We start from the raw sequence: 13,541 nt of genomic DNA, 5'->3' as shown, positions 1-13,541 counted from the left end.
ACAGCTATAAAAAAATAAAAATGAAGCATACAGTGGCTGTATTTCATCAAACAAGTGTCAATTAATCGGAGTTCAAGATGAAGAAATTATCGTGGTTTTCACCCTCTAAATTAGAAAAATTAGGTCTCACAATTTAATGCCTGCGTGTCATACGTCATGGGCAAACTTGAGTATCAAATCTCCCCATTTTTCAAGGGAGCGGATAAGGCCCGTCCCCAGCCTCACCCAACACGGTACGGCCCTCACCATTGGGCCCACCTTGATGTATGTGTAGTATATCCACGCTGTCCATCCGTTTTTCCAGCTCATTTTAGGAATTGAGCTTGAATCAGATTCAAATCTCAGGTAGCTCACACCACAGGAAACAGTGGTGATTGAACCCCCACACCACTATTAAAAATTTCCTAGGGCCCATCATTATGTTTATTTGCAATCGAATCTGTTGATAAGTTCACACAGACCTAGATGAAGGGAAAAAAACAAATATCAGCTTGATCCTAGACTTTTGTAGACCACGAGAAGTTTTTAATGGTCAGTCACTGCTGTTTCCTGTAGTGTGGTCCACCTGAAATTTGGATCTGCTTCATTTTTGGTTTCATGCCCTGAAATAATTGGAAAAACAAACGGACACATACATCAAGGTAGGCTCTATGGTCAGGGCTGCACCGTGTTGGGTTAGGCCAGGCCGGGCCTGGCCACACCTAATCTACTCTCATTTTTAAATGAGGCCAATTCATGTACGACGTTTGTAGAATAAGATTAATATACAACGCAGCTTGTGAGGCCCAGCGTCATCCAATCCCATGTGGGAAGCCCCATCAATTTCATCCTTTACATTGAATTCTTCCAGATTTTGTCTGGGGTAAGTTGTTTCTATTGGATAAATTCTTGGAATGAAAGAGAGTAGGGGGCGAGGATTGCGCTCTGCCTCTGGCTGGAAGGACTCGCTCCAGGCAGGGGATCTATGAGGCCCATTATGATGTAGTATGTGTTTTATCCATGCCGGCCAACCATTTTGCCAGATTATTTTGGGGTATGTGCCCAAAGATGCAGAAGATCCAAGGCTTAAGTGCACCACACAGTGGGGATCAAACACCACCATTAAAACTTCTTGGGGCCACAGGTTTTGATCAAGCTGATATTTGTGTTTTCCCTTCATCCAGGTCTATGTGACCTTATGAACAGGTTGGATGGCAAATAAACATCACCGTAGCCCTTAGGAAAGTTTTCAACAGTGAACGTCATTATCACAACTGCTTCCTGTGGTGTGGTCCACTTGAGTCTTGGATCTGCCTCCTTTTCGGGCTCATACCATAAAACGATCTGTCAAAATGCATGGATGGTGTAGCTAAAACACATACATCATAATAGGCCCCAGAGAACCACTGCCTGGACTGAGTCCATCCTTGCAAGAGCAGAACACTATCTTCATCCGAAAATGAGGACCTCGGACCTCACATGTAAATGGATTGATTCAATGAAAACATAAATGAGGACCTCACATGTTAACAGATTGATTCAATGAAAACATCATCGCGCTCCACACAAACTGATGTACGGTAAGCTTTACAAATGTTGTAGGGGGAGGGAGAGTCCCAAAGCAAGACAAGGGTTTTAAGAGCGAGAGAAAAACAACCAAAAGTAATAAATGGGTTTGAAGTTATTATGACTTGAGAAACTTGGGTCCAAACCCAGCTATATATGTATATGGCGGTCTGATGTGCTTTTCACCTTATTGTTTCCTTTTTCTCCTTCGACGTTCAACATGGGAGAATTTAGTTCATCCAAGAAATCCCCAACATTTTAGCCATGAAACTGTACCGATCTGCGGCTTCATCAATCTGCAACAGAAATGGCATGAATCCATATGTTAGACAACCACAAGCTGCTCATCGGACAATTACTCAGGACAGGAGAGAGACACATGTACCAATTTCTGAGTAGGACGACCAGCTCCATGCCCAGCATTGCGATCAATGCGCGCAACAATCGGGTTGGTCTGTGGGCTGCTCTCCAAGCTAGTGCAGAGAACATATTGCATTGTCTGAAAGAAAAGGAAAAAAGAAGGGATAAACAGCAGAGTTTGAAAACCATGAGAGAGGAGTCTCAGAAACAACATCAGTAAGTGGGTGACACAATGTAATAAATAGATTCTAAAACAGCTGTGAATGGCAAAATCGACAAATACCACCTTGTAATGCACGACATGCAATTGATAAAATAAAAAAGGTTTGTTGGGTTGACCACAAAGTAATTGGATCCACCAAGTATAGTTTACTAGAGGCAACCTCAATCATCCACAGGTTTGGCGACGGTCAGTCCTGCTGGACCCATGTTAGGTACGATGATTTGTTGCAGACCACTACTGGAATATTGTTGTTGTTTCTTGTCTTTTATTTAGTTCACTTTTTTTCTATTATTTTATTCTTGTTTTCATTTCTTTTTTTATCACAATTTTAGTCTTTACAGACTGACATATCAAATGAATACATGCTGAGCTAAATACCATTTTTGCCAACTATTCAGTCTTGAATCCTGCCACTTTCAGGATGATTTTTTGTAAAGATAAATGCTTGGGGAATCTACAGTGTACTACATTTTTCAAAATAAAAAATAAAATAAACTACAGTGATCCTACTCTGCCACCCTATATAAGTTCCTACTTAGTAGGATGGGAATGGTCAACATGCAAGGACGGTGAAGTTCTACCAGGTGAAACCCTGACCAACCATCATAGGCTAGTGGTCATGGATGTGAGCATTACAAGACAGCAAAGGGGAGGCTGAGCATTACATGATAGCAATGGGTCGGCAAGAGTAAAAGTTGCTCAAGAATATGATGGTCGAAATTACGAGGGGTAAGGCCCGTGTTATTTAGAGAAAGTAAGAGAAATCAAGTGGAATCTTGAAGCAAGGCTAGAGATGGGTGGACACAAATTTTTGGTTTTATGAAAAGAGTTGACACAAGACACTTGACACGTCTAAAGGGAAGAAACACACACTAGGAGACCTCAGACCTGGATCTAATGGGAATAAACACACTAGGAGGCCTTGGACCGGGGGTTGTGAGTGCATGTTTACAACAAAGAACTTGGACAGGAGAAGTAAAGGCAGCCCTGATAAAGATGGCAGAAGGAAAGGCTGTAGGGACAAATATATACATAGACAAGATTCTAAGGTACTGGATAAAATTCGCTTAGTTTGGTTGTCTTTGAACAAAATTTTACAAAAGAAAATCCAGATGACTGGTGAAGAAGAGAAGCACTATAATACTAATTTACAAAATTAAAGGAGACATAAGAAGTTGCGCCAGTGATCAAGGGAACAAACTTAAGAATCACAATATGAAACTGACATAGGGTGGTGGAACAAAGATTAACACATGAAATAAGGATATCACAAAAACAATTTGGCTTTAGAAAAGACAGATCATCAAAGGAAGCTACTTTCTTGCCTACGCAAGAGATGAAGAAGTATAGAGATGAGAAAAAGAATCAACACGTGGTTTTTATTGATGGGAAGAAAGCATATTGTAGAGTGCCAGTGGAGGTAATGAGGAATGAGGACCAAGTACAATATGTTGGCATCACTGAAAAGATATGCAGGATGGTGTCATTACAAGAATGAAAATCGTCTATTGGATAAGTGTGCCTTGGAAAGCCAATCCGATCTAATCTTATGGAATCAAGTCATTAGTGAGCCCTAGTAATGAATAGAAAGAAATCATTAGAGACCTTTTTTTAAAAATCAATTGTATGTGAACCTTGGACAGATTATTTGTGTTTAGCAGGTTACAATGGATTTCTTTGTGGAATGTAAGTCTAGAAGGCACTGGGAAAAGAATGAAGTGAACACAACGGCCACGATGGAGAATTGTGTTGCCACAGTTGTTGAGTAAAGCTATACTCGTGATGTTAAGTATGGATTGTTTAGGATCCAAGTGTTCTGCTAATGCGGACATCAATGGTGCACCCCTTAGATTGTACCAGAGGAGGAAGCGTCGCTGACAGAGTACCGGAGAGGAGGAGTTTATGTGGATGGACGTTGAGTTCATCAGACCCATTTTCTGACGCACTACAAGTGTAGGAGCGGCGTGACCGCACCCTGACCATAGATCCGTGGGACGGATTTCACACCCTATCACACGGGTGTTTTAGTTTTAGACGTTTTTGTTCTTTTTCTTGCTTCAGGGGCTTTATTGCACTTTCTTTATTTTTTTCGTCTTTTTGTTATTTTTCTTATTTTCGAAGGCTTTAGTGCACTTTTACTTTTTACATAGCTTATATATACGTTGTGAGAAGCCCTATTTTGATTATTATTGAATGAATAGAAATTCGTATTTTTTCTTCATCTTTATTCAAGTTATTAGGGTTTCAGGATTGGCCCTTGGGTGTTGAGGATTCCACCCCGATTTCAGGTTTCAATCTTTCTAGATCTTCGAGGTGCAGGAAAATGTAAGAATCATCCTCCTTTTCTTTTGACGACAAAAGGACATGTACTTTCTTCACCTCGAACCCTTCATTTTTCACCCATTTTGTTCATCTCCGGATATCTCCTTTTTAGTTTGAACAAAAAAGATAGATGGTTAGTCAGTAGAATCAGATCCAAACTTGACCGTGGACTAACTTATGCTAGATCTGGAATATCCCCATATCCCTAGGTCCTCTTTTTTTACTGTTTACGTGATCTTATGCTAAGGGGCATGATCTTGACGGAATAATCTCATCTTTGTGTTGATATTTACCTAATCCATTTGACTGGAAAGGGTTAGTTAATTGGTGTATTTATTTGAACATTCTTTAACCTAATTATACATGCATCTAGGGTTAGGTCATTAAATGTCCCAGCATCAAATTTGGTATCGGATCCAGGTTTTAGCATAGGTCAGTCTATTATCAGTCTGTCTTTGTGGTGAAATTTTTTTATAGAAACCCTTTATCCAAATTTTAAAAATTGTTTAGATTTCAGGCACTCTGCCCCGAATCCCGGGCAGGGGAGAGGAGAGAGGCCGATATTCCAACCGCCACTATAGGTGGAGCCCAAGCAACCCCCGACATCGGGGTTGTCGATCAGTCTCAAGTTATGAGTCCTGATCCGCTTAGGGATGGTTTGGGCGCAGGCCAGGCCCAATAGATACGATGGGGTATATCCATTACCACCTACACACAATCATGATCCTGTTCTTCCCGCCCAATGGGAGGGCATGATGGGGTGCGTCGTCAACACCTCCGGAGATATCATGAGCACGAGGACCCTGCTTATAGGGTCATGAAGGGCATCAAGGTTGACCACCCCAGTTTTGATGGGAGATTGGACACCAAAGTTTTTTTTTTTTTCAACTGGTTAGCAGACATGGACCACTTCTTTGAGTGGTACAGTCTACCAGACCCACGACGAGTCGGGTTCGCCAAGATGAAATTGGTGGGCCAAGCAAAACTATTTGGGGAAATGTGGAGTGTCGCCGTGAGTGATCTGGAGATGGGTCAGTTCTCTTTTGAATTGAGATGAAAGAGTTGTTGCGAGAGAAGTATGTTCCCCTTTCTTAGAGGCAGAGGTTGTTGGATCAATGACACATTTTGCGCCAAGGATCCATGACGGTGACGGAATACATCGCCAAGTTCGATGAATATATGATAAGGTGCGATGTGGATGAGGACCCTGCTGTGGTTCTCTCCCGTTTCCGTATGAGCCTCAAGCCTGAGCTTCAACAGGAGCTCATGCTTCACATGGTCACCAGTCTGGAACATGCTTACCAGGTGGTGCAGGAACTGGAGCACTGTGTGCGCCAATCCAATGTGAGGAGGATTGATTTTCAACCTACTATGCCTAGAGTAGCTCCGCAGGGAGCGAGACCTTAGGTCGGAATTTAACCCAGAGCTCAACCTGGTACCCAGCCAGTCAACAGAAATCAAAGTAATAATATGGCTGGATCAAGTACTAGGTCAACAATGCCAAGGCAGTACTACCGCTATGGTGGCATGGGTCACATCGTTACCTAGTGTTCAAATAAGGGTGGGCGCATTGCCTTTGTTTCCGCACCCCACAGAAGAAGTGGCAGATAAACTTGATGGTGACCAGGATGATGAAGAGATCATTATCCTCTCCCTTCGCCCATCTAGTAATGTCGAGGATGATATTGTGGAGACTATCCCACTTGCAATGGTAAGGTGCGCCTTGACCCAAATAAAGGAAAGTGAAGATTGGCACAGAACCACCATTTTCCACGCTTACGTCAAGTGCAGAGAAAAGAGCTACAAAGTGATTATAGACAGCGGGAGCTGTGAGAATGTAGTTTCCCCAGTTACTTTGAGTCGCCTGGGGTTGAAGCCAGTCCCTCACCCCAACTCATACAGAGCTTCTTGGGTAGATGCGACATCCCTCCCTGTGCCCTAGTGATGCCTTGTTCCGATTGAGTTTGGACCATACAAGGACAAGTTGTGATGTGATGTAGTCATGATGAACGTTGGCAATATCATATTGGGAAGGCCATGACTCTATGATAAAGATGTCACAATATTCAGGTGTACGAATAATTGTGTATTTAAGCATGAAGGAAAGAAACTTGTCTTGAACCTGCTCCCTCCCAAATCGTCAATAGGAGCGAAAGATGTTGCGTCCCCAAGCGGTCCTAAGAGTCAAAGGGCACCTCAGTCGAAGTCTCTCCACATCATAAATGCCAAGGAGTTTGAGAGAGAGACCAAGGCGGGGACTTTGGTGTATGGTCTACTGGCTAGGGAGAGTACACCTGAGGTTAATATGGGGATACCCTACGAGGTTCGTCCGGTCCTAGAGGAGTTTCGAGATTTCTTTCCTGAGGACCTTCCAGACGAGCTTCCACCGATGCGAGACATTCAGCATGCGATAGATCTCGTCCCAGAGGCGACCCTACCAAACCTCCCTCACCAAATGAACCCCACCGAGCATGCCCAGTTGAAGAGGCAAGTGGATGAATTGCTTAAAAATGGATTCATTCATGAGAGTCTGAGTCCATGCGTCGTGCCCGCGCTTCTTACGCCCAAGAAAGACAGCACGTAATGCATGTGTGTTGATAGTAGAGTCATAAACAAGATCGCTGTCAAGTATCGGTTTCCCATCCCGAGGCTTGATGACATGCTTGACATGATGGCCACCTCTACTATCTTTTCGAAAATTGACCTCAAGAGTGGTTATCACCAAATTCATGTTCGCCTGGGAGATGAATGGAAAACTACCTTCAAGACGAAGGACAGGTTGTACGAGTGGCTGGTTATGCTATTCAGGTTAACCAATGCCCCGAGTACGTTTATGAGGGTGATGACCCAGGTGCTGCAACCCTTTATAGGCAAGTTTTTAGTTGTGTACTTCGATGATATCCTCATCTATAGTACGTCCTCTAGCCAGCACTTGAGGTAGGTCTGCAACACCTTGCGCACAAAAAAGCTCTATGCGAACCTCAAAAAGTGTTCCTTCTTGACCTCCCATGTTATCTTCTTGGAGTTCGTTGTATCGTCAGAGGGTATGTCTGTAGACCTTGAGAAAGTCAAGGTCATTGTCAATTGGCCTGAGCCGCGTACCATACACGACGTGCGAAGCTTTCACGGCCTAGCTACATTTTATCGGCGGTTCATCAATGGATTTAACTCGATTATGGCTACCATCACAAATTGCATACGAAAATGGGAGTTTCAATGGACTAAAGTCACAGCACGGGCTTTTTCGAAAATTAAAGAGAATGACGAAAGCGTCAGTCATGCGTCTACTTGACTTTGCCAAAACCTTTGAGGTAGCGTGTGACACGTCAGGAATTGCCATAGGCAGAGTGTTAAGCCAAGAGGGACATCCTGTGGCCTTTTTCAATGAGAAGCTGAACAAGGCTAAACAACGCTACTCCACTTATGACAAAGAGTTCTATGCGGTTGTGCAATCATTGCGCCATTGGCGGCATTACTTATTACCGCAAGAATTCGTCCTGTTCTCTGATCATGAGGCCTTGAAATATTTGAGCTCTCAAAAGAAGTTGAGCCCTAGGCATGCCAAGTGGGCACAATTTCTTTAAGAGTACACATTTGTGCTTAAGCACAAGGTCGAAAAAGAGAATAAGGCTGCTAGTGCGCTTAGCCGTCGTATCATGACACTACGGTCCATGAGTATTAAAGTTACAGGATTTGAGCAACTCATAGGCCCACATAAAATTGTAAAAAGGTTAGGCTCTAATGCTTATGTTGTTGATATCCCTGCTACCATGGGCATCAGTTCCGCATTTAATGTGGAAGATTTAGTTCCCTTTCAAGAGTCATTACCTCTATCCACTGGTTTCTCTGTTTCTTCTCGGACCCCCTATATATGGACCTTAGCCACATCTTGATCTTCTTGTACCTATCTTACCTTCTCTTCCACCTGCACCGAGAAAAGATGAGATAGAGGAAATTTTGGACTCCGAGGCGGTTTCCACTTGCTTTGTGGGTTTCTAGAAATTCTTAGTCAAATGAAGGAACAGGCCCATTACAGATAACTCTTGGATCACAGAGACAGTTGTAGCACATTAACCCCGATTTGCTCGAGAGATACAGGAGTTCACTTTTGCCAGTGGTAAATTCTTCCTACCCGAGGAGAATTGATGCGGACATCAGTGGTGCGCCCTTTAGAGTGTACCAGAGGAGGAGGCATCGCCGACAAAATACCAGAGCGGAGGAGTTGATGTGGATGGACGTTAGGTCCATCGGACCCATTTTTTGACGAGCTACGAGTGCAGGAGCAACGTGACCGCACCCTGACCATAGATCCATGGGTTGGATTTCACACCCTACCACATGGGTGTTTTAGTTTTAGACGTTTTTATTTTTTTTTCTTGTTTCAGGGGCTTTATTGCACTTTATTTATTTTTATCATCGTTTGTTATTTTTCTTATTTTCGGGGGCTTTAGTGCATTTTTACTTTTTACATAGCTCATATATACGTTATGAGAAACCCTATTTTAATTATTATAGAATAAATAGAAATTCGTATTTTTTCCTTCCTCTTTATTCAAGATATTAGGGTTTCAGGATTGGCCCTTGGGTGTTGAGGATTCCACCTCGATTTCAGGTTTCCTTCTTTCTAGATCTTCGAGGTGCAGGAAAATGTAAGAATCCTCCTCCTTTTCTTTTGACGACAAAAGAACATGTACTTTTTTCATCTCGAACCCTTCATTCTTCACCCCTTTCGTTCCTCTCTAGATATCTCCTTTCTAGTTTGAACGGAAAAGATGGATGGTTAGTCAGTAGAATCAGATCCAAACTTGACAGTGGACTGACTTATGCTAGATCTAGAATATCCTCATATCCCTAGGTCCTCCTTTTTTACTGTTTACATGATCTTATGCTAAGGGGCATGATCTTGACAGAATAACCTCATCTTTGTGTTGAGATTTACCTAATCCATTTGATTGGAAAGGGTTAGTTAATTGGTTATTTATTTAAACATTCTTTAACCTGATTATACATGCATCTAGGGTTAGGTCATCACATGTCCTTGCATCATCTGCTCAATAGGTTATTGACTTTAGAGCATCTAACATATAAAAGGTAAGTCTAGTTCTTTTTCATCCCTTGAAACAATATTAATGGGCTCATCTGTCATCTTGGCAGAGATGATACCCAGTCCAAAGTATATGATATGGGTATTGTTCATCTAACTTCTTCCATTCATTGTTTTATGTCCATTGTCCCTAGATTTCCTTCAAGTCTTCTATCCGTTAGCAAGCTCACCAAATCTCTTAACTGCTCCGTGACTTTTTATCATTCACATTGTGTTTTTCATGATAAAAAAATAAAGAAGAAGATCGGTGGAGGACATGAATACGATGGGATGTACTATGTTGACTATGAAGTTGTTGGAGCGGCAATACTAAAGAACCTCTCCGTTTATCAATAGCATTGCCATTTAAATCATCCATCCTTGAATATTTAGAGTGAAAAGTATGTGAGTTGAGTAAATATCATTGTATTGCCTTCCTAACACATGCATAAAAACATAGTTCAATTACCTTTTCTTTAAACCATTCAGATGTTTGGAGACTAGTTAAAATTCCTAGGAGGACAGGGCATAAGTATTTTGTTACATTTGTTGATAATTTTTCACGAATGACTTGAATTTATGTAATGAAAGAGATATCCGAATTATTCTCTATTTTTAAGACTTTTCCCATGGAAGCACAAAACCAATTTAACTCGAAAAGTATTTTTGTTTCATTGAGTTTGTTTTTTTTTTTTTTAATAGGTATATTGCACATTGTGTGTGCACACCCCACAACAAAACAGTGTGGTGGAATGGAAAAACTGTCACCTACTAGAAGTAACTTGTGCTTTATTACTTCATATGAATGTTACGCCTATGCCTGTTGCAGTTGAAGAAGACATAATCCAATCTCGTACCTCTGTGCCAGTTGCCTCATTTGTTCCCACTACACCTCAACTGAAAGTCTAGTCACGACAAAAACCAACAAACAATGCAACTATTCATGATGTGCCATCCACCATATTTTCTTTTCCAAGCCCCTTGTGATCCAATGGCTTCTCCAGATAGATTTGATGTTCCTATTGCCTTAAAGAAAGGTAAGCATGTGTGTACTGATCATCCGATCTCCAAATATGTGTCTGTCACATGCATGTATCCCACTGTTTGTAGATTTTCCATATCCTTGTCATCTCAATCTATTCCCAAGTCATAACCCCTTGTTAAATAGGGGATTGAAGTAGGCAATGGAAGAGGAAATGGCTGCTCTTTATCAAAATAACACTTGGGAGCTCAGCAGTCTACATGCTGGAAAACGTGTTGATTGGCCATTTAAAGGCCGCTCACTTAGTTGCTAAGGAAATATACTTAGACAATTAGTGTTGATTATACTAAAACCTTCTCTTGTTGCAAAGTTGAATTTTATTCGTGTTATTCTTTCCACGGTTGTTAATCATGGCTGATCTCTCTTCCAACCAGATGTTAAAAATGCTTTTCTACATGGTGATCTCTTAAATAAGGTTTACGCGGAGCAACCACCTAGATTCGTTGCTCAGGGAGAGTTAGACAAGATCAGTAAATTAAGAAAGGTAATCTATACGTTGAAACAGTTACCATGTGCATGGTTTGACAAATTCAGTAAACTTTTACTAAACTATAGCTTTGTTCGAAATCATGTCGATCATTTCGTCCTTATACGAAGATGCACCTAATGCCTTATTGTGTAGGTGGTATGTGTTGATGATATTATTGTCATAGGAAGTGATGATAATGAGAATCGAGGAGCTGAAGAAACATCTGCAAAGGTACTTTTTCACCTTCGATACTTTCTAGGTATAGAAGTTACTTGATCAAAGGAAGAAATTAATCGGTCTCAACGAAGATAAATTCTGGATTTACTCATAGAGATTAGTCTTCTTGGTACTAATCCAGTGGATACACAAATGAATCCGTCTTAACAAATTCATCTTTGATACTTTCTAGGTATAGCAGTTACTAAATCAAAGGAAGAAATTAATCTGTCTCAACGAAAATATGTTCTAGATTTATTCATAGAGATTGACCTTCTTGGTACTAATCTTGTGGATACACCAATAAATCCGAATAACAAACTTATTGGTGATCAAAGAGATGTATTTGAAAACCTACAGAGGTATAAAAGATTGGTTGGGAAACTCATCTATTTAACTATTACTTGACTAGACATATCTTAAGTTGTGAGTGTATACAACCAATTTATGAGCTCTCTGAGGGTAGTACACATGGATGCAATTGTTCAAATTTTGCAATATCTTAAAAGGGCACCAATTCAAGGAACATTCATCTTCATGCTATAGGGTACTCTGATGCCAATAGGGGAGGTTCTTTGGCAAATGAGCGGTCTCCTACCAGGTATTGTAAGTCTGTGGCAAGAAATCTAGTCACGTTGAAGAGTCAGAAGCAAAGCTTTGTGGCCTGATAAAATGTTGAAGCAGAATATAGAGCAATGGTTCATACTACTTCTGAATTAATGGTAGATGAAAAAACTATTACAGGAAATAGTATTCAAAGTATCGGTATTGCTACGAGTTTCATCGGCCGAGGATATGGAAACAAGTATTGATATCACCGATAATATCGTCGATTGTTGGAAATGCGGGGAAGCATTGGGGAAACATGGGGGAAATGGTGGAATTTTTCAATGAAACTTCAAGAGATGTTAAAATACATATATTTGCATATTTATTAATTTAAAAAAATGCAAAAAGAATGCATACATAATAAGTTTCCATTTAATGGGGCATAAAAGCATGTATTGTTGCAAGAAATCAGCACACCAGTAATACAACAATAACGTAAATCTCATTAAACCAATTAACAAGAAGACAATCATTCATATATTATACATCTATGCATAAGTATATAAACACAATACACATGCATGATGATCCAACCATCCATCCCATCCAATCACCTAAACTTCCATCCATCCATCCGACCACCAAACCATCCATCCATACATCCAACCATCCAATCCAAACAGCCATCCATCCATCCCATTTATCCATCCACCCAACCATCCATCAATCCCATCCATCCAATCATGAAAACATCCATCCATCCAATCATGAAAACATCCATCCAACCATCCCATCCATCCATCCATCCATCCATCCAACCATCCCATCCATCCCACCTATCTATCCATCAACCATCTAATTTTAACTTTCGAAAATATTTAAACGTTTTTATTTTATTTTAATTTTTGACAAGGAAGTGTCCACGAATCAGAGGTTTGGATTATTCAAACAATCTAATTTGGGATTGTGACTTAGTAACGGTAGGTTCCACAATGTATCGCTTTATTACAAGTTAATATATATGCCACATGTACAATTTCCAAGTGTTGGTGTTTCAAGCAACCTACACTCCCTGATGACATAGTAGAGTCTTTTCAGGCTCATTGATTTTGTCACACAAATCTAAAAAAGAAAAAAAAAATTAAAAAAAAAAAAATCGAATATCCAAGCTTTTTCCTTCTTTTTTTTTTTCCAAATTTTCAGGGCATTTACACACCTCTCTGTTCCTGTGACATTCGGTGATTAGGAGACAGCAGTAGATCTCAACAATATCGCCGATTTCTCCCCATTTTTGACATCAACAACAAAATCATTAAGATATTGTCGACGGTTGGAAGAGAGGAGAACCTAGTGTTTTGGTATCGCAAGGGATGCACATCGAGTCGAACCGAGTCGAGTTGGCCTCAGCTCGACTCGGCTCGGTTGGCAAGCACACCCAGCTCGAACTCGGCTCGGCTCAGTGACCGAGCCATCACCTCCAGCTTGACTCAACTTGGTCAGCAGATCGGACCAGTTCGAGCCAAGTTCGAGCTCAAGCTTTCGAGCTTTCGATAATGACTAGCTCAAATCGTCGTTCGTCTTCTACGATGAGAATAGACAGACGGTGAGAGTCAAGGTACAAACGTGCATGCACCTCCCTACTCTCTCTCTCTCTCTCTCTCTCTCTCTCTCTCTCTCTCTCTCTCTATGAAATGGATTTTTTTTTATATGGCCGCCTGTATTTTTGTATTGA

The 13,541-nt window shown here is 41.0% G+C and overlaps 1 protein-coding gene across 1 annotated transcript in view; it reads right to left on the bottom strand.

Annotated features, from left to right (window-relative positions):
* Positions 1-1,517: 1,517 nt before the first annotated feature.
* Positions 1,518-13,541, bottom strand: part of LOC131243234 (uncharacterized) — a 49,197-nt gene continuing 37,173 nt past the window's right edge. Inside the window, exons 11-12 of the mRNA XM_058242430.1 lie at positions 1,931-2,044; positions 1,518-1,841 (exon numbers count right to left, since the gene is read on the bottom strand). Coding sequence (XP_058098413.1) covers positions 1,776-1,841; positions 1,931-2,044 — 180 coding nt within the window. The 3' untranslated portion in view covers positions 1,518-1,775. The remainder of the gene's footprint in view (positions 1,842-1,930; positions 2,045-13,541) is intronic.

This window comes from Magnolia sinica, chromosome 4 (genome assembly GCF_029962835.1).
Source record: "Magnolia sinica isolate HGM2019 chromosome 4, MsV1, whole genome shotgun sequence".
NCBI classification, from domain to species: Eukaryota; Viridiplantae; Streptophyta; class Magnoliopsida; order Magnoliales; family Magnoliaceae; genus Magnolia; species Magnolia sinica.
This window is presented reverse-complemented; position numbering and strand designations above follow the sequence as displayed.